This window comes from Ochotona princeps, chromosome X (genome assembly GCF_030435755.1).
Source record: "Ochotona princeps isolate mOchPri1 chromosome X, mOchPri1.hap1, whole genome shotgun sequence".
Classification (NCBI taxonomy): Eukaryota; Metazoa; Chordata; class Mammalia; order Lagomorpha; family Ochotonidae; genus Ochotona; species Ochotona princeps.
Genome location: NC_080865.1, coordinates 44,738,256 through 44,757,652, shown reverse-complemented (window position 1 = coordinate 44,757,652; position 19,397 = coordinate 44,738,256). Strand labels below are relative to the sequence as shown.

Genomic DNA, 19,397 nt, shown 5'->3' with positions numbered 1-19,397 from the left:
CTAACTTTAAATTCCAACAATAACAGTATCAACATCTGAACTTAAAAATGAGCCATGGGGACCCAGTGCCGTAGACTAGCAGCTAAATTCCTTGCATTGCATGCACCGGGATCGCATATGGGCACAGGTTTGTATCTTGGCGGCCCCGCTTCCCATCCAGCTCCCTGCCTGTGGCCTGGAAAGGCAACTGAGGACTGTCTAGGGCTTTGGGATCCTGCACCCGCATGAGATACCCGGAAGAAGTTCCTGGGTTCTGACTCCAGATCAGCACAGGTCCGGCCGTTGTGGCAGTTTGGGGAGTGAAACAATGGACAGAAGATCTTCCTCTCTGTGTCTCCTCCTCTGTGTATATCTGACTTTACAATAAAAATAAAAATTAATGTTTAAAAAAACTGGGCCATGGATCTGAAACTCATCAGTGTAGAGATACAAACAGCAAGTTAGCATATGAAAAGTTATATAACATATTGCATTATACAGTAGCAGGGAAATGCACACTAGAACAGTGAGATACCACTACAGACCTTTCACAATTGTCAAAATCCAGAATATTGACCACACCAAATTTTGGCAAAGATGTGGAACAACAGGAATATTCACTCATTTTAGAGAGAATGCAAAATTATATACCCGCTTTGGCAATTTCTTACAAAACTAAGTATGCTCTTACTACACATTCTAATTTTCACACTCCTTGATATTTACTCAAATGAACTGAAAACTTACATCTACACAAAATACTGCACATGGATGTTTATAGAAGTTTTATTCTTTATTGCAAAAACTTGGAAGCAACCAAGATATACCCTAGTAGGTGAGTAGATAAATACTGGGGTGCATCTAGGCAATGGAATGCTTCTATTACTCAGCACTAAAAAGGATAACCTATCAATCTGTGCAAAGACATGAAGGGATCTTAAACATTATCAAGTGAAAGAAACCAATGTGAAAAGGCAGTATACTAAATAATTCAAGTTATACAACATTCTGTAAAAGCAAAACTGAATACATTTTAAAAATCAGTAATTGCTCAGGAATGGAGGTGGTGAGAAAAAATGAATAGATGGAGCACAGAAGATTTTGGGAACGCTTGTAATAGTTAAGATACTGTAACGGTAGATACATGCCATCATACATTTGTCCAAATCCATAAGGCTCCATCATTCTACGAGAGAATGCTAACGTTAACCATGGACTTTGGATGATAAAGATTTATCAGTGTAGACTCATCAACTGTAACAAATAACACTGCTCTGGTGAGAGATGATAAGGCGGAAGGCAATGATGTGTAGAGGCAGGGGTTATATGGGAAATCTCTGAACCTTCCTTTCAATTTTGCTGTTAATCTATAATTCTGTAGTAAGTAAGGTCCTCAAAAGCAAAATAATTGAGACTGTGCATTTAGCCTAGCTGTTAAGACATCCACATTCCATACTGGAGCTCTTGAGTTTGATCACCGGCTCTTAACTCCTGACTTCAGTTTCCGCCAATGTAGATCCTGAGAGGTACTGGTTTTGGCTCAAGTAATTGAGTTACTAGCATCTTTGTGGAAGACTTGAATTCCTAGCTCTTGGTGTTAGCTCCAGCAGACACAGTCATCTGACATTTAGGGAGTTAATAAAAAGGAATGGGCATGCTTGTATTTTTATTTTTTTCTCTAATTTTGAAAAATTTAATTGGACTTTGTAGGTCATATGGTCTATATTACAACTATTCAACTCTCCTGTTATTGTACGAAACAGCCACAAACTACACGCAAATAAATGGACACCAATGTATTCCAATAAAACTTTATCCATAAGTCAGTGGATCAAATTTATCCCATGAGCATACTTTGTCAACCCTTCTTATACACATTTGAACTTGGTTTGACTCTATGGTTCTTCGCAGTATATGTTACTCTCAGTATGAGTTAGCACTATCCTAAACTCTCTGACACGGATATCTTAAAAAAAAATCTTATTTATTTGAAAGAGTTACACAGAGAGGAAGAGGAAGATGGAGAGTGAAAGTGAGAAGGAAAGGCGAAGGTAGGGAGAGTAAGAGAGAGAATCTTCCATCTACAGGTTTAATCCTCAGATGGTTGCAAGAGGCAGAGGTGGGCCAGGCAAAACCAGAAGTCAGGAACTGCATCTGGGTCTCTCACGCAGGTAGCAGGGGCTCAAGCACTTGGGGCATCTTCTGCTATGCCCCAAGGCCACTTTCCCAGGCCACTAGCAAGGAGCTGGATCAGAAGTAGAATACCTGAGACTCAAATTGGCATCCATATAGGATGCAGGCAGCAGCTTTACACTCTACGTTACAACTCTGACCCCTCAGACTTTTTAACATCCCCAAATTACCTTAGAATAGGATTTAGGTAAAATTCACCATGTCCAAAAAAAGTTATTACCTTCCCCTAGCAAACCTGTTCTCACCATAGCCACAGTCAATGACTAACGGCATTTTCATTCAAGGTACTGAAGCTAGAAATTCAGTTGTTAGCTTTGACTCGTCTCCTTCACTATCTACTAACTAGTCAACAACTCTGCTGATTCTCTCCCTAAAACACTAGTACATTTGCTCCTGATCCTCCCACCTCCAGCTCCTGTCTTCGTGCGAAGTCCTTACCACTTTTTGTTAGACTAATATTTTCCAGAAGTGTAAGATTACATGCAGTACCTCAATACGCTGTGATGTGTTATGTATCATTGCCACTACCCTCTCAATTAACTCCTACTCCCACTTCCGGTCTTCCCAGTGAACTGTTAGTCATTTTTTAAATGTCACTTCAGCCTTCCCCTCTCACATTTCATCACTGCCTCCTCAAAGCCACCTGGTTTAAACTACATACCCTTAACAATCCCAAGATATGTGTTCTAAGAGCCCCCAAATTCATAAATAATGAAAGATTTAAGTATCACAATCTTACGGCTGGGTAGGCATTTGGCATTAGAGGCTAAGACACTGTCAGGGATGCCCACATCCCCTTTTAGAGCGTCTGAGTTTGGGTCCTGATTCCAGTTTTGCTTTGATGCATATTGGAGAGTTCTAGGCTCCTGGCTTCAGTTTAGCACAGTCCCGGTTTTTGCAGCCATTTGAGGCATGAACCAGCAGGTGGGAAAGCTCTCTTGCGATATGTGTATCTCAGATAAATAAATGAACTTAACCTTAGGGCCCAAATAATCAGGTAATTTCACACTGCAGCTACATATTGCATTTAACTACACTGTCTCTTTAGCAACACTAATTGTAATGCTCTTTTCATCTGAAAGGAAAGAATTTAAACTCTTACCACTTCAGGAAATTTACTGTATATGTAACCGTAAGTGGAGAAAACAATGCGTCTGCAGAAATGCTTGTTTCCACATAGCAGATCACACAGAATGTGAAGAAAAAAAAAACCACATAGGTCTCCGAAAACTACAAATTTCTTCATGAAACAGACTTTTGGAGATCATTAAAAGAGTGTCAAATATATAAAGGCCAAGAGCCTACAGCACTTCTACTATTGTGTTTAAGTCAGTAAACACCTATAGCCCAGATGATAATATAAGTCTCTTGGGCCCCCTGCTTTATATCATTCACTTTATACCAACTTTTATACCAAAGCTGCACTAATAGAAAGCAATTTCTTTCAAAAACATCTGAATTGGCTCCTAATACATCTCTAGGCTTCCAGGTCATCTTTCTCTTCAAATCCTGCCCATTCCTTTACAAAAACACATAGCCCATGTCACTACATTTCCCCCAAACCTTTGATAGCTGTTGCTAGTCTGTGTCCCCACAAGTGTGCTGGGCATCTAAGCCTTCATATCATGGCTTTAGGCTATCCGTCCCCCAGTCTCCTTTCCAGCCTCTCCCCTCCACCAGCACTCTCTTCAAGGCATACCAGTTGTTCCTGGAACACTTTTGGACTTTTCATTACACTGTTGTCTTTGGAAATGCTGTTTATTCTGTCTGAAATGTCCTCCACTTCTCATCTGCCTGAAAAACTCGTCAATAAACGCTCTGTTCTGATCCCCTCTCAGATTCTGAAAATAGACCCAGCTAATTCTGCAAGGGGGCTAGGAATAAGCGCCCAGTCAAGCAACTTACCCCAGCAGCGACTGCGGCACTACGTGTTACGCATATTATTCGAGCAGCAGTGGGAGGATGGGGCCCAGTGACCTTTAAGTTAAAAGATGCCAGGGTTGGTTATCTTTCACACTGTGTACTCCTGTGTGCTGGGGGGGAGGAGGTGAGCAGGGAGAGGGGAGACGCTAGGGGAGGGGGGAGGGACAAAAAGAGACAAAAGAGGGACAAAGATCGGAGGGAAGTGAGTGGACGCAGTGCAGGGAGAGCGGATGGGCGGACCCGAAATTCTTAAGCTTTAGTTTTGCAGAGCTCCAGCCCAGCCAGCATCTAGCGCCACAGCGGAGGGATGGGGGTGGGGTGAAGGTGGGGGTGGGGTGAGGGCAGAAAGGGGAGGGCCCGCTCCCTCTCCGAAAGCGCCCAGCCTCGACTGCCTGAGGGATCACCTTCTGCTCCAACAAGGCCAGTTCCTCCTTGCGGTGATTCACGCCTATTGTGCCAGGCAGAGTGCACTGGGCCGCGCAGCCCCACAGGTGGGATCGGCCGGCGCGGGCCCCGCAGTTCCCGCCAGGCTAGGCAGTGGAGCGCCGCACAGCGCTCTTTCCCGCCTCCCAGTCACCGCCCAAGCAGTTCCGACCCAGCGCCAGCAGGCCTGCTCGGTCGATCTTCGAGCCGAAGATGCGGCGGGGCTGGAAGATGGCTCTATCCGGGGGGTTGCGGTGCTGCCGCCGGGTACTGTCCTGGGTGCCAGTGCTCGTTATTGTCCTCGTCGTGCTCTGGTCCTACTATGCCTACGTCTTTGAACTCTGCCTGGGTAAGTGGGGCTGGGCACCTAAGGTGGGGAAGTTATGCTCCGGCATAATCGTCTGCCCTACCCTTCACACTGGTGTCCCCTGTGTTCTCAGCCCTCACTCTGCGGTTTGCGTTTCACTCCCTGAGGAGCTCCCTGTCCCCAGCCTCTGCCTGTTCACATTATCTCCTGTGCTCTCCCACGAGGGTCCCGCCATGTCACAATCGCCTCCCACCTACGGTTTCTTATTTCCTTGCCCTACCCACAATAATTTCCTGGCTGTTCTCTCTGGGACCCCCTTTTCTCAAACAAGACAGCCACTCGTCTGTGCTTTGGGTCTGGTGGCCCCCACCCTACCCAACTGAGGACACAACATACCCTGTCTCCTTGAACTGTTCACACTGCGAATCCCACCAATGCGCCCAACTAGGAGCCGCACCATTTTTCCTGCTGCTAGAATCCCTCAGGATTCTGCACTGGGGATTCCCTGCTAAAATCCTCAAAGATTCCCTCTCTGCCTTATAAGCTTTCCTTCCCTCCTCCCAACACTGGGGTCTATGCTTTTCCTGAGACCCTCTCACACCAACTCCAGTGTTTTATGTGCTTACCCACTAGAGACCCCACAGGACACCTGGTTCTATCCCACTTGGTATCTCTCCACTGCAAATAGTGGTAAGCCCTCTGTGCAGGCCTTTCCTATTTTTTCCTCTCTTAGGGAATGGGGGTTCTATACTGCATCTTCCCCCCTCACACTGGAGCTCCTGATTTTATCACACTGGGTCTCTCCAATCTCCTGCTTACCTGCTTTGAGGAGTATTCCATTCACTTCCATTAGAGGCTCTACTTTACTATCTCACACCTCATACTGAGACCCTGCTTTTGTTACATGCTACCTTTGTCCCCTAGCTTCTCACACTACAGGTTTCTCTTTACTCTTCCCCAACATTCCACAATCTCACTCATATCCCTTCAAAGGGCCACTACCTTGTAATCATGATTCTTCCTGTTACCCTGTTTTGGGAGGCCCACTTCTCTCCTGCTGTAGTGCTCTTCAGCTCTTTTCTGCACATTGGGCTCCTTATTATTATTATTCATTTCTCTTGCTTCCCTTTAGGATTGCGTTTGTGCCCTGTCTTTTCAGACTAGGAAAACACCTGCCTTTCCCACTAGGATCTTGTATTTCCTACCCATTTTTCATGGGTAGTAAAAATTTCCAATGGTACTATCACTTTCTGTTCCCTCTATTAAGACCACTCCATTTATAATTTAAGTGTTCTTTAGTTGTACTCTGTGCGTTATCCCAAAGAGTGCCCCATCTTCTACTTTTTATAAAATTATTCCCATAGTCAATCAAGTGCTTGCAAATTCCCAATTTCACAATATTTCCTGGTACAAACCCCAAATCGCTCCCCCAATTTGGATTCCTACTGATTCTGTATCTTTAACAGTGTTGTAATGTTCTCATCTCCAAACAGTGTTTAATCTTATCTCCTTACAATACAGCTACCGCTTTTTCTCCCCAGTGAAATCTCTTGTACTTATCTTCTCACATTGAAGAGGCTCCATCTCCTCTGAAATTGCACTATTTTCTTAGCACTTCAATAGCATATTCCTAGCGCCAACCCCCTACCATGTTCCCTATTCATTCAGTGTGGGGTTCCAGCATAGTTCCAGTGCCCTCACAGTAGGCCTCCTAACTATCCCACTGGATACTCCAAAGTCCTTCTGAGACCTTCATTTCTTCATACCAGACTCTTCTCACGTTACGAATTGTACCTGAGGTGCAGATTTTTCCCAACTTGAGGACCTGACTCCACTTCCTTCACATACATATGTTTTAAATTCTTTTTCCTCTTAAATCATGTTTTTCTTATTTGAGAGAGAGGCAAGTCATAGCTCCCATCCCCTGGTTCACTGCCCAAAATGCCTGCAACAGCAGTGGCTCGGCCAGAATTAGAGCCAGGATCTGGGATGGCAATCCAGGTTTCCAAGGTGGATAGCAGGAACCAAATTACTTGAACCATCACTATTTCCCAGGGTCTGCACTGGTGGGAAATCTGGAGTCAAGAGTGGTGGCCGGAAGTCAAACCCAGACACTCATGTAAGATACAGGCATCTTAACTGATGGGCTCAATGCTCAACCTCCTTTCCTTACGTATTATACAAAGGAATAATCAATTCCCAGTAGACTGAGATGAACTATAGAGGCAAGAGATGACAGCTTCTTGCAATAGTTTAAATTTTCTTTGCTTCCTTCTTCAAGTTGTTATGGGCAATGCAGAAGGAACTCTTAATAATAAATTTAATTAGTTGACTCTTCAGGTAATAGGTTTATCTAGTTTTCATTTTAATTTTAATCTAGTATTAAGGTACGTTAAGCAGATATGTAATGAATGGGAAATTTTCCTCTTCTCAGACATCATCATTTTGACTTTTTTTGAATAATTGAAAGGTCAAACATTCAATTCCATTATAAAATGGACATTTCTCGTAGGATCAGTGTCATATAGTAAGTACTATTAAACATACTTTGGGATTTTTCAGTACTTACATGAGCTTTGCCACTTTTTAAAAAAACATTAATGATAAAAATCTTGATACTTATGTGTGCTTTTTCTGTACTAGATTCTAGGTGCTAGACACATATTCACCCTCTTGACTCACTGATTCCTAACAATAACCGTGTGCAGATGTGTAAACTGAAGCACAGATCAGAAAACTAGTGTAAAGACCACATTAGAATCAGTGCAAATAACCAGTTTTCTATAAATTTTTGCTTAATTGCATACTATTAGAAACTGAAAGGTGAAGCTTAGGAGTTATTTGATATACTTGCAAAGCATTGGCTACATGCCAGACACTGTTTGCAAGTGACTAACACACACACACACACCTGTGCACACATATGCACACAAGGAGAACATGTGATCATACACTTAATTATCAGCAATATTTATTGTGTGTTTGTCTTTGTTTTCTTCTTTTAATTTTTATTTTATGATGTAGTTTCATAGGCTCTAGGATTTCTCTTCCTCCTTGCCGAAATCCCCTTTCCCCAATAATTTCCCCTATATTATAATAGTATAGTCCTTTATAAACAGTCACAAGTCCATTATTCTATTTTAAGTGTGTCCTGACATTGTAGGTAATGAGAATGGCAGAGAGTCGAGCTTAAGAGGTACATATGATCATTTTGCCCAGGTTGTAGGCAAGCAAACTGAGGTGCATACAGATTAGGTAGTTTTCCTAAGATCACAGAACTAGTATGTGACCAAACAAATATATATTCAGGCAGCATTTCTCCATTGCCCATACTGTGAACCACTGTACTATCCTAACTCCCTGCCTCCTCTCTGCTAACACAGAGGTCAAAAATTGTGCCTTGCAGGCCATATGTAGCCTGTAGATCTATTTTATTTGTCCCGTTCATGTTTTCTTAACATTTTGCCCCACTACATTATTAAAAAATCAGGAAAATAAAGCAGCCTTGACTTCTAGTTCTGGCTTCACTCTCCCAATCCGCTGTCTTCATTTACAGTCTTAGTTAATAAGCAACCTTCATTTTAAAAAGGTTAATTCAAATTTCCTAAGGTCTAACATCTAGTAAATAGTAGAGAGCTACAAGTCAAGGATGCCTAATACCAAAGCTATTGCTATTCTAGTACAACCAGATCAGCAGATTTGAATTTCAATAAAACTCAAAAAATAATGCCATGAACCTAACTTTTTTTCCTTGGGGATCATACTAGGTGTCCTTCTCCTTAATTATCACAATAGAGATGACCAAAAATAATATTTTTGTCCTATAATTATTAGAGTTTGACTTCTTCCAGTTACTATTTAGGAGGCCTGGAGCAAGTTAACATCAATTTCAGTCGCCTCATGGCTGTCTTGCTGATATGGCTGTCCATTCATACCACAAATGCTGGCTTAACACCTATGTGCCAAGGATTGCTGCTCTGAGGCTTAAATCATATGGTATACAAGAAATGCATAAATCACAGCTCACTGTACATTGCAAGAGCTTATTGAAGCAATTTGTTATTACTATTATTAATATGTATATAAAAATTTTGTTTACTCAAGAAAATAAGCTTGAACATTCAGAGAAATAGGGAAATAACAATATCCATTTTATTGGGGTAAATTTTGTACAACATAAAATAACTTTAAAATTGTTTACTTCAGTATCCTTCACTACATACACAATGTTGTGCAACCATCAACTCTATGCAATTCCAAAAACATTTCCATCACCTCAAAAGGAAACCTCACAGGCATTGAACAGTCATGCCCTCCTTTTTCTCCTCCCCTAAAACCCCCAGCTCCCTTGGCTACCAACTATCAGTCTGCATCTGTCTCTGTGTAGTATTCACCTATTGTGGATGTTTCATATTAATATAAATAGAGTCATGTAATAGGTATCCTTTTGTGTTTGGCTCCTTTCATTTAACATTAATGTTTTTGAGATTCATTCCCATAGTTGCATGTTATAATTTGTTCCTTCTTATGGCTGAATACTCTTCTATTTGTGTATGTGTCTTAATTTCTTTATCCATTCATCTGATGATGGACATTTGGGCAATTTTTATTTTTTATTTGTTCTGAATGTTGCTGTTAAGAACACTCAAGTACAAGTATTTGGAAATCCATTTTCAATTCTTTTTGAGTATGTGCCATAAAGCAGGATGGGAAATATTGGGCTGTGTGGTACCTCCAAGCTTCATTTTTTTTTGAGGAATGTCAGCCATTTTCCACAGTGACTGCACCATTTTACATATTTGTCAGCAATGTAAGAAAGTTTCAGTTTCTTCATATCCCTACCAACTCTGTCTTTCAGTTTATTTTATTGTAGCCGCCTTAAGGGGCACGAAGTGGTCACTCATTGTGATTTTTTTTTAATGATCATATCATTCCTTTTTTAAAAAATTTTTATTACAAAGTCAGATATACACAGAGGAGGAGAGACAGAGAGGAGGATCTTCTGTCCGATGATTCACTCCCAAAGTGAGCCGCAACGGCCAGTGCTGCACCGATCCAAAGCCAGGATCCAGGTAATTCTTCCAGGTCTCCCACACGGGTGCAGGGTCCCAAGGCTTTGGGCCATCCTCGACTGCTTTCCCAGGCCACAAGCAGAGAGCTGGATAGGAAGTGGAGCTGCTGGGATCAGAACCGGCGCCCATATGGGATCCTGGCACGTTCAAGGCGAGGACTTTAGCCGCTAGGCCACGCCGCCGGGCCCACTCATTGTGATTTTGATTTGCATTTCCTTAATGAATAAAGATATACTTGCTGGCTATTTCATATCTCCATAGAACAAATGTCTATTTAAGCCAATGCCTGTTTTTAGTTGAAGCTTTTTTTGGTTGGGTTGTCTTTTTTTTGTTGTTGAATTGTAATGTTTATATGTTCCCAGTACTTCATCCTTAAGATAAATTATTTGTAAATATTTTCTGCTATTCCATGTATTGTTTTTTTACTTGTTTTTTTCCCTTAAAGAAAGATTTGTTTGTTTATTTGAAAGGAGAGAGAGAGAGAAAGAGAGAGAGAGAGAGAGATCTTCCAAGCTACTGGTTCACTCCCCAAATGGCTGTAACAACCAGGACTAGCCTAGTCTAAAGCTAGGAGCCAAGAGCTTGCTCTGAGTCTCCCACATAGGTTCAGGGACCCAAGTACTTTGGCCATCTTCTGCTACTTTCCCAATGATCCAGCATTAACAGTGAGCTGGATAAGAAATGGAGCAGCCTAGACTTGAACTGGCACCTGTATGTGATGCCAGCATCACAGGCAAGGCCATAACTCTGACCACTCACTTTCTTGTTATCACTTCATGTACAAAGTTTCTAATCTGATAAAATTCTATTTATCTACTTTTATTACTACCTATGCTTTTAATTTGATTTGTAAGAATTTATTGCCAAATTCAATGCCATGAAGATTTACTCTTGTGTGTTCTTGTATGAGTTTTGTTAGCTTAGCTTTTACATTTAGATCTTTGATCCATTCTGAGTTAATGTTTGTTCAACTTCATTCATTTGCATATGGCTATCTTGTTGTCCCAGCACCATTTATAGAAGAAACTATTCTTTCTCTCATTGAATAACCTTGTTATAACTGTCAAAAATCAGTTGACCACAGGTGTATGCATTTATTTCTGGACTCAGTTTTGTATGAGTGATGTATTTGTCTATTTTTCTACCAGCTCCAAACTGGGTTGATTACTGTATTTTGGCAATAAACTTTGAAATCAAAATCTGTGAGTGTCTCCAGCATTATTTTTCTTTTCCTAGATTGTTACTAGACTATTCAGGGTCCCTTACAATTTCCTATGCATTGTAGGTTCAGCTTTTTCAGTTCTGCAGAAATAGCTGAGATGGTGGCAAGGATTACACTTAAATCTGTATATTGTTTTGAAGAGAATTGCCATCTTAGCAATTTTCATTTACTTGGGTCTCTGAAGACTTTCAACAGTGTTTGGTGATTTTAAGCATACAAACCTTGCACTTTCTTAGATAAATTTATTCCTAGCTATTTTACTCTTTTGAAAAAGATTTATTTGTTATTTCGAAAGCAAAGTGACCATGAGAGAGGCAGAGACAGAGACAGACAGATAGATAGAGATAACTTTCACTTGTCGGTTCACTTCCCAAGTGACTACAACAACCAGGGCTAGGCCAGGTCAAAGCTGGGAGCTTGGTACTCCTTTCCAGTCTCCTAGAAATCCAGGTGCTTGGATCAACATCTATTGCATCCCAGACGCAATAGCAGGAAAGTGAATCAAAAGAATGGAGTGATGGGGATTTGAACCAAGGACTCCTATATAGGATGTATCATTCAAAGAGGCAGCACAACCTACTGCACCAGAACACTTGCTCCTATTTCACTCTTTTCATACTATTGTAAATTAAATTATTTACTAGTTTTTTAAAATAATTGCTCATTACTAGTATATAGAAATAGAACTGATTTGGGATATTTAAACTTGTATTCTATAACTTCACTAAATTTACTCTTTAGCTGTTTTTTGTGAATTCTTTAGAATCATCTATACATATGGTATGTCATTTGCCAATAAATATACTTCTTTCCCGTTTGTATGCCTTTGTTTCTTTTCTTGCCTAATTACATTTGCCTGCTTCCAGTGCAACAGTGAATAGAAGTAGTGAAAATGGATCCTGGTCTTGCTCATGATCATAGAGAGAAAGTCTTCAGACTCTTAGTATTAAGTATACTTTTAGCTATGGGTTTCTCATAAGTGCCTTTTATCAGCTTGAGGAGGTTTACTTGTATACAAGTTTCTTGAAGTGTTTCGTCATTAAAATATGTAGAATATTGTTCAGTGCTTTTATAACAACAATTGCAGTAGGGGCTCTGCCTGTTCCTTTATTCTGTTGTGGTATATTATCTGAATACTGTTTGTGTGTTGAGCCATCCTTTGGTTTTTTTTGATAAATACCACTTGATCAAAATGTATAATCCTTTAAAATTTCCTAGCATTTGCTTGAGGAGTTTTACTTCTATAGTCTTTTTAAAATTTTTTTCCTAATTTTAAATTTTGCTGTACAATTCCATAGGGTCTGGGATTTCTGCCCCCTCACCCCAATTCCCACTCCTGACTAATTTTCCCCATATTACAATAGTATAGTCCTTCATAAGAAGTCATAATTCCATCAGTCTGTTATTTAAGTGTGCCCCAACATTGCTGATACAGACAATGTCAGGCAGTCCAGCATCCTGTTGTCTAGATATGTCCAACAGTTTCATTGGGAATCCATGTTCGATTTGGAAGTAGGGATGCATATTGTATTGTATCTTCACATCTGAATATGGTAGTCTATTATGCCATCAATATACATTCCCTTAAATGAGAAGTCATGAAACAAAGTCAACAACAGGTATGACGTTAAATCAAAAAAAAAAAAATCACAGCACAATGGAGTTGAAAAAACATACCAGTGAGTAGCCAACACATAGGCAACAAAAAGAAAACACAAAAGCCTCGGCTAAAATGATGCCACCATGTAATCTATGGGCCATTGATGAATTTGACAAGAGAAAAGAAACTATTTGGAAGAAATGAAAATGAAATGGAACACATCAAGAGATGCTTGTATGTGGCTTTTAAAAATTATTTATTTATTTTTCATTTATTTGAAAGACAGACTGAGACAGATCTTTCATCTGCTAGTTTATGACTTAGATGCCTGTGACAGCAAGGGTTAGGCTAGGCCAAAACCAGGAGCCAGGAATTTTTCACATGAATATCAAGAACTCAAATATTTGAGCTATCATCGCTGACAGCTAGTGTATGCATTAGCAGGAAGCTGGGATCTGAAACTTTGAACCTAGATGCTCTGATAGGGGATACAGGCATCACAAGCATCATTTAAGCACTGCACTGAGGTCCTGGCCTTAGCTTTTATTTTTTGTGCTGACTGGCTTAAGTATCAGAATAATAGTACCTGCCTCATAGAATGAGTAAGGAAACATGACTTTTTTTTTTTTAAATTATTTTTTGTTTGAAAGGCAGAGTTACAGAGAGAGCGAGGATAAAGAGAAAAAGAGATCTTCATTCTCTGGTTCACTTCCCAAGTGGCTAGAGCCAGACCAGCTCAAAGCCAGTAACCAGAAATTCCATCCCAGTCTTGCACATGTGTTCCAAGGGCCCAAGTACTTGAACCATTTTCTGCTGCTTTCCCAGGTGTATTATTAGGGAGCGGCATCAGAAACAGAGCAGCTCTGGGACTTAAAATTGGGATGTCAAAGTTGGAATCTCAAGCAGGAGCTTAACTTACAATACCACAACACTGACCCCATTAATCCTTTTATTTACATTATTATTATTGCTATTAATATTTTCCATGATACATTTTTGTAGGCATAAGGATTCCTCCCTCCCAAATCCCCTTTCTTGGTCTCCCTTTTTCTCTCCTGCTATTTTCCTCCATAGTCCTTTAGTAACAGTTACAAGTTGAACTTTACACTATTTAAATGTTTCGTGGCATTGTAGGTATAGGCAAAGGTAGAACATCTAGCATCATATTGCCAAGGGATATTTAACAGTTTCATTGGGAGTCTTCCTTTTACTAGGGAGTAGAGGTGCATACTGCAATGTATCTTCACTTTCCAGTATGCTAGTCTCCATTATATAGTACCTCTGAGAATAAATGCAAATACTTGATTACCTATGTATCCATTTATTTTGCACTTTGTATGATGGCTGTCTGATATCAGAGAGAACATTGTTTAAATTTTTACTAGAATTCAACATTAAAGTCATGCAGTGCTGGTTGTGTTTGTTGGAAGGTGTTTTGTTCTTGTTTTTTAAATCCCAGATCCTTTCTGGAAAAACAGAATATAGAAATGGAAAATTAGAAATTTTCTATTTCTAATTACCTTCCTTGGTATTGGTAGTTTGTACATTTCTCAATAGTTACTCACGTTTTTCAGACTCTCCATGTGTTCCATTGTAATGTTGCTGGCAGTCCCTTATGCTTTGTGTATTCCTGTGAAGAAAAGTTGAGCAAGTACAAATAAGTAAGGTTGTAAATGAAGAAGCTCTTCTTGATTTCCTATTCCAGTTTTTTTTATTATTTCCTTTATTCTACTAGCTTTGTACCTAATTTGTTTTTTCTTGTTCTAGTTTTTTTGAAATGCAAAGTTAGGTTGTTTGAGATCTGTCTCTTTACGTTGTAGTCCCTTATTGTTACCAACTTCTCTCTTAGTTCTTTTGCTACATCTCAACACATGTTGGTACACTGTGCTTTTCTTTTCACTAGTAGAATCTACTAGTATTGGCCTTTGTTTGTTGGGAGGTGGTTTTTTTTTCAATTACTGATCCAATCTTTTACTTGTGAAGCATTTGTTCAGATGTATTTTTACTTTATTTTATTGTGATAATACCACAACATAAGATCTATCATTGAAAACATTTTTAAGTATATAATACATTATTGCTGGTTATAGATACATAAGCTTATATCACATCAGCACAGTTCGTTCCCCTCTCAGCCCCTTTAGAGTACATTCCTTTGTTCCAGTGTTTGTAACACTTTTGAGTCAGTTTAAATAGACTGGTGTTTTTCTAGAAACATTTTATCTAGGTTATCTAATTGTTGGCATACAATTGTCCCTAGTATTCTATTATATTTCTTTCTATTTCTGCAAGTTCTCTACTTTGATTCCTGGTTTAATAATTTGAGACTTCTCTCTTTTGTCTTATTTACTGTACTTGACTATTTATCAAATTTTAAAAGTCTTTTTAACGTTCCTAGCTTCTTGTTTCATTGATTCTGTTGTTTTCATGCCCGTTGTTTTGTTTTTAGCCATTCTAATCTTTGTTCTGTCCTTCCTTTTACTATATTTAAACTTAGTTTGCTCTTCTATTTTAGTTACCCAAGGTATCAAGTTAAGGCATTGATTTGTAATTTTTGTTTTTGTTTTTTATATAGGCAGAGCTGTAAATACTGTACTTTTACCACATTTCATAGGATTGGGTATGTTTTAATTTTTATTTGTCCCAAAATAGTTTTTGATTATTTTGGTCTGTAATTTATTTTTTGATCCATTGTTTAAGAATTTATTATTAGGGCCCAGTGCTGTAACCTAGTGGCTGGATCCTTACCTTGCATCCACTGGGATCGTGTAGGCTCCAATTCATGTCTGGCTGCTCCAGCTTCCCATCCAGCTTCCTGATTATGACCTGGGAAGGCAATGGAGGATGGCCCAAAGTTTTGGGACCCTACACCCAAATGGGAGACCCAGAGGAGATTTCTGGCTCCTGGCTTTGGATCGGCTCAGCTCAGGCTATTGCAGCCACTTGGGTAATGAGCCAGTGGACAGAAGATCTTTATCTTGTAGAGATTTAAAAGATTTTGTTTATTTTTATTTAGGATTTTATTTATTTTTATTGGGAGAGCAGAAATATAGAGGAGAGACAGACAGATCTTTTTCCAATAAAAAATTATTTTAATTTATTATTAGGACCCAGCATTGTGTACATTAAGCCACCATCTGTGACACCCAAAGATTCTATAAGAGTGCTGCTCCACTTACAATCCAGTTCTCTACTGTGGTGCTTTGGAAAGCAGCACAAGGTCGCCAAGCACTTGCGCTCCTGCCACCCATATGGACAAACCTGGTCATGCTCCTGGCTCCTGGCTTTGGCCTGGTCTAGTCTTATTCATTGCAGTTGTTTGGGGAGTGAACCAGGTAATGGAAGATCTCTCTTTAAAAAAATTATTTTTATTGCAAGGACAGATTTATAGAGAGAAGGATACACACAGACAAAAATCTTCCCTTCTCTGATTCACTCCCCAAATAGCCACAATGGCTGGAGCTGAACTGATCCAAAGCCAGGAGCCAGGAGCTTTTTATGGGTTTCCCAGGTGGGTTCAGGATCCCAAGGTTTTGGGCCATCCTCTGCTGCCCAGAGAGCTGGATGGGAAGTTGAGCAGCTGGGACATGCACCTGCATCCATATGTGATTCTGGTGCTTGAAGGTGGATGATTAGCCAGTTGAGCCATCATACCGGGCCCAAGATCTCTTTATGTTGCTCCCTCTTTTTCTGTGTAACTCTGCCTTTCAAATAAACCTTTGTAAAAAAGTTTATTATTTAATTTTGCCATGTTTATTTCATTTTGTAGTTTTCATTGTGTTCTTGAGTTCTAGTTTTATTCTATGTGGTCATATAAAATATTTTGTATAGCTTCATTCTTTTAGATTTATTAAGACATCTTTCATGGCTTATCATATGATCTGTGCTAGATAACATCCTGCACACCTGAGAGAATGTTTATTCTACTGTTCTGTTGAGTGTTTTACACATCTGACTGGTTTATTACTCCATATTGATGTTCAAGTCTCTGTTTTCTTATTGATCTGTCTAGTTTTTCCATCCATAGTTAGAGTGAGTATTGGGATGTCAAATTTTTAATGTAATATTGTCTGTGCCTCCTTCAGTTAAATCAATGTTTGCTTCTGTTGTGTAATTGCCTCTAATTGTTAATTCTTTTTGATGGATTAGCATTTTTATCAGTGTATAATATCCTTCATACTCTTAACAATTTTTGAGTTGAAGTCTGTTTTTCTTATATTAGTAGAGCAAGTCTTGCTTTCTTTTGTTTACTAGCATGAATGTCTTTTCCTGTTTTCCAGGTATAATCTATTTATGCATTTGGATACTCATATGGTTTGATCCCCCTTTTTTTTCTTCTTTTTTTTATTCACTAATTACATTTTGTTATGTGACACATTTACATAGGTACTGGGATTCTCCCCACCCCTCCCCACACCCTCCTCCCATGGTGGATTCCTCCACCTTGTTGCATAACCATAGTTCAAGTTCAGTTGAGATTCCCTCTTTGCAAGCATATACTAAATATAGAGTCCAGCATCTTATAGGCCAGTCAAGTTCCTTGGCTTCTTAGGGAGAACCTGTCTGGTCTGAGGGCTGAACCAGCAGAGTACCATCCTGGTCAATTAAAAACTACAACATACCATCAGCAACAGTTAACTTCGTTGTGGAATTAATTGATATATTAATGAGTAACCAATATGTTAAAAATAAATGCGAGTTCTTAACCACATTCTGTGACCACCTCATTGACATTTCAATTTTAGCTTATACACAACATATAACATAACATACATAACATAACATCAGGTTGGTACAGCCTCTATGGAAATCAGTATGGAGAACATTCAAACAACTCAAAATCAACATACCATATGATCCAGCAATAGCACTCCTAGGAATATATCCAAAACACCTGTTTTATGAGAAACCACCATGCATCCCTATGTTCATAGCAGCACAATCAGTAATTGCAAAAACATGGAAGCAACCAAAATGCCCATCAGTAGAGGACTGGATAAGAAAGATATGGTTCATCTACTCCATGGAATACTACTCAGCTATTAAAAAAAACAAAATGCAGTTCTTTGTGGCCAAATGGGCCAAACTGGAAACCACAATGCTAATGGAAATGAGCCAATCCCAAAAGATTAGATACCACATGTTTGCCTTAATTTAAGATGATATGATCCCCCTTTTTTATTTATTCTGCTAATGTCCACCTTTTTTCTGGTGATCATAATACATTTATACATAAAGTAATTAGTAATAAGGAAAGCCCACACTAGAATGGTTCACTTTTTACAGTTGAGGGACTTAGATGGTCACATAATCACCCAGAGTCTATTGTTTACCTTGCTGTATTATTATTCTATGGGCTTTGACAGGTATATAATGGTATCAATCTACCATCATATTCTCACAAGGAGTGTTCTTGCTATATGTGTTAATCCTTCCTTTCTCCCTAATTTTGAGTATCACTTCTTGCTATATGTGTTAATCCTTCCTTTCTCCCTGGAGTATCACTTACTTTTTTATCTCTATAGTTTTGCATTTTCCAGAATGTCATATAGTTGAGATCATATAGTATATAATATAGCCTTTTCATGATTTTTTCCACTTGATAAGATGCATTAAAGACTCCGGTGTGTGTTTTCATGCCTTGATAGGTCAGCCTGGGCTAATATTCCACTGCTTCGGTATACCACACCTTATCTGTTCATCTACTAAAAGAAATCTTAGTTTTGTCAGTTACATCTTTGTTTTGGGGAAAAAAGTTACTAAAACATCTCTTTGTGTGTTTCTGTGTAGACAGAAATTTTTAACAGTTTTGGGTAAATACCAAGAAATGTGAGTACTGATGTAAATTGAAAAGAGTACATTTAGTTTTGTATGAAATCAGCAGACAGTTTTCTAAAGTGCCTGAACCTGTGAATGAGAGTTCCATCTCCCCAACCCATTTCCCCCATCCTTTCCAGACTCTTGTAATCCTAATTTCTATTTCTGATTTAAGGTTTCTGGATGAAAAATTATAATAGTTTTTCCACAGATTCCTGTAGTTCTGGAAGCTGATTTAATACAGTTGAGTTAGAGTCTCATATGTCTAGTGCCTGGGCTTCCACAAGGGCAATTTGTATTCATTTCTTTTTTTTGCATTTTTTGTTTATAACTAGACATTTTGAATATTATAACATGGCAACTCTGGAAATCAGAGTCTTCCCTATCCTGGGATTTTGTTTTTGGTGTGAGTTGTTGTAGTTGCTTGTGTATGGATTTTTCTGATCTTTATTTGAATTCCATTCTTTTTGTGTGTGTGTAAGAGCCTTAGAGTTTTTGCTCCTTAAATCTTTGGTTAATTAGTGGCTTCATAGGTATTTCATGAATGCTTGGTGTTATAATAAATAGAAAAGAAGAAAATGTATAATTTCTCAGTCTTTATGTATTGGCTTTTTGTTGAGTAATCCTTGACCCCTTAATCATACTGTTTGTGGCTGTATGTTAGCCTTCACTGTATAGTACTCAAAGGCCAGCAATATAGGAGAAAGCTTATGGTCATCTTGGGCTTTTTCAGAGCATATATCCCATCTTGGCTGTGCGCATGCATTTCTTGGTTCTGTGATACACATAGTAGTTTTTAAATGCCTTTGTTTCCCTACCCGTATCCTTTGTTCACCTCTGCCTTACCAAAGTTTTTGGTGT

General features: G+C 39.2%; 1 protein-coding gene and 1 long non-coding RNA gene across 4 annotated transcripts in view; one reads left to right on the top strand and one right to left on the bottom strand.

Moving 5' to 3' along the window:
• Window positions 1-4,636, bottom strand: part of LOC131478613 (uncharacterized) — a 51,211-nt gene extending 46,575 nt beyond the window's left edge. The window contains exons 1-2 of the long non-coding RNA XR_009244580.1: window positions 4,500-4,636; window positions 4,078-4,149 (exon numbers count right to left, since the gene is read on the bottom strand). This is a non-coding gene — a long non-coding RNA (uncharacterized LOC131478613). The remainder of the gene's footprint in view (window positions 1-4,077; window positions 4,150-4,499) is intronic.
• Window positions 4,637-4,651: 15 nt separating this feature from the next.
• ZDHHC15 (zinc finger DHHC-type palmitoyltransferase 15) overlaps window positions 4,652-19,397 on the top strand; it is a 110,511-nt gene continuing 95,765 nt past the window's right edge. For all 3 annotated transcript variants that reach the window (XM_058659051.1, XM_004592769.3, XM_058659052.1), the window contains exon 1: window positions 4,652-4,867. In XM_058659051.1, coding sequence (XP_058515034.1) covers window positions 4,732-4,867 — 136 coding nt within the window. In that variant the 5' untranslated portion in view covers window positions 4,652-4,731. The remainder of the gene's footprint in view (window positions 4,868-19,397) is intronic.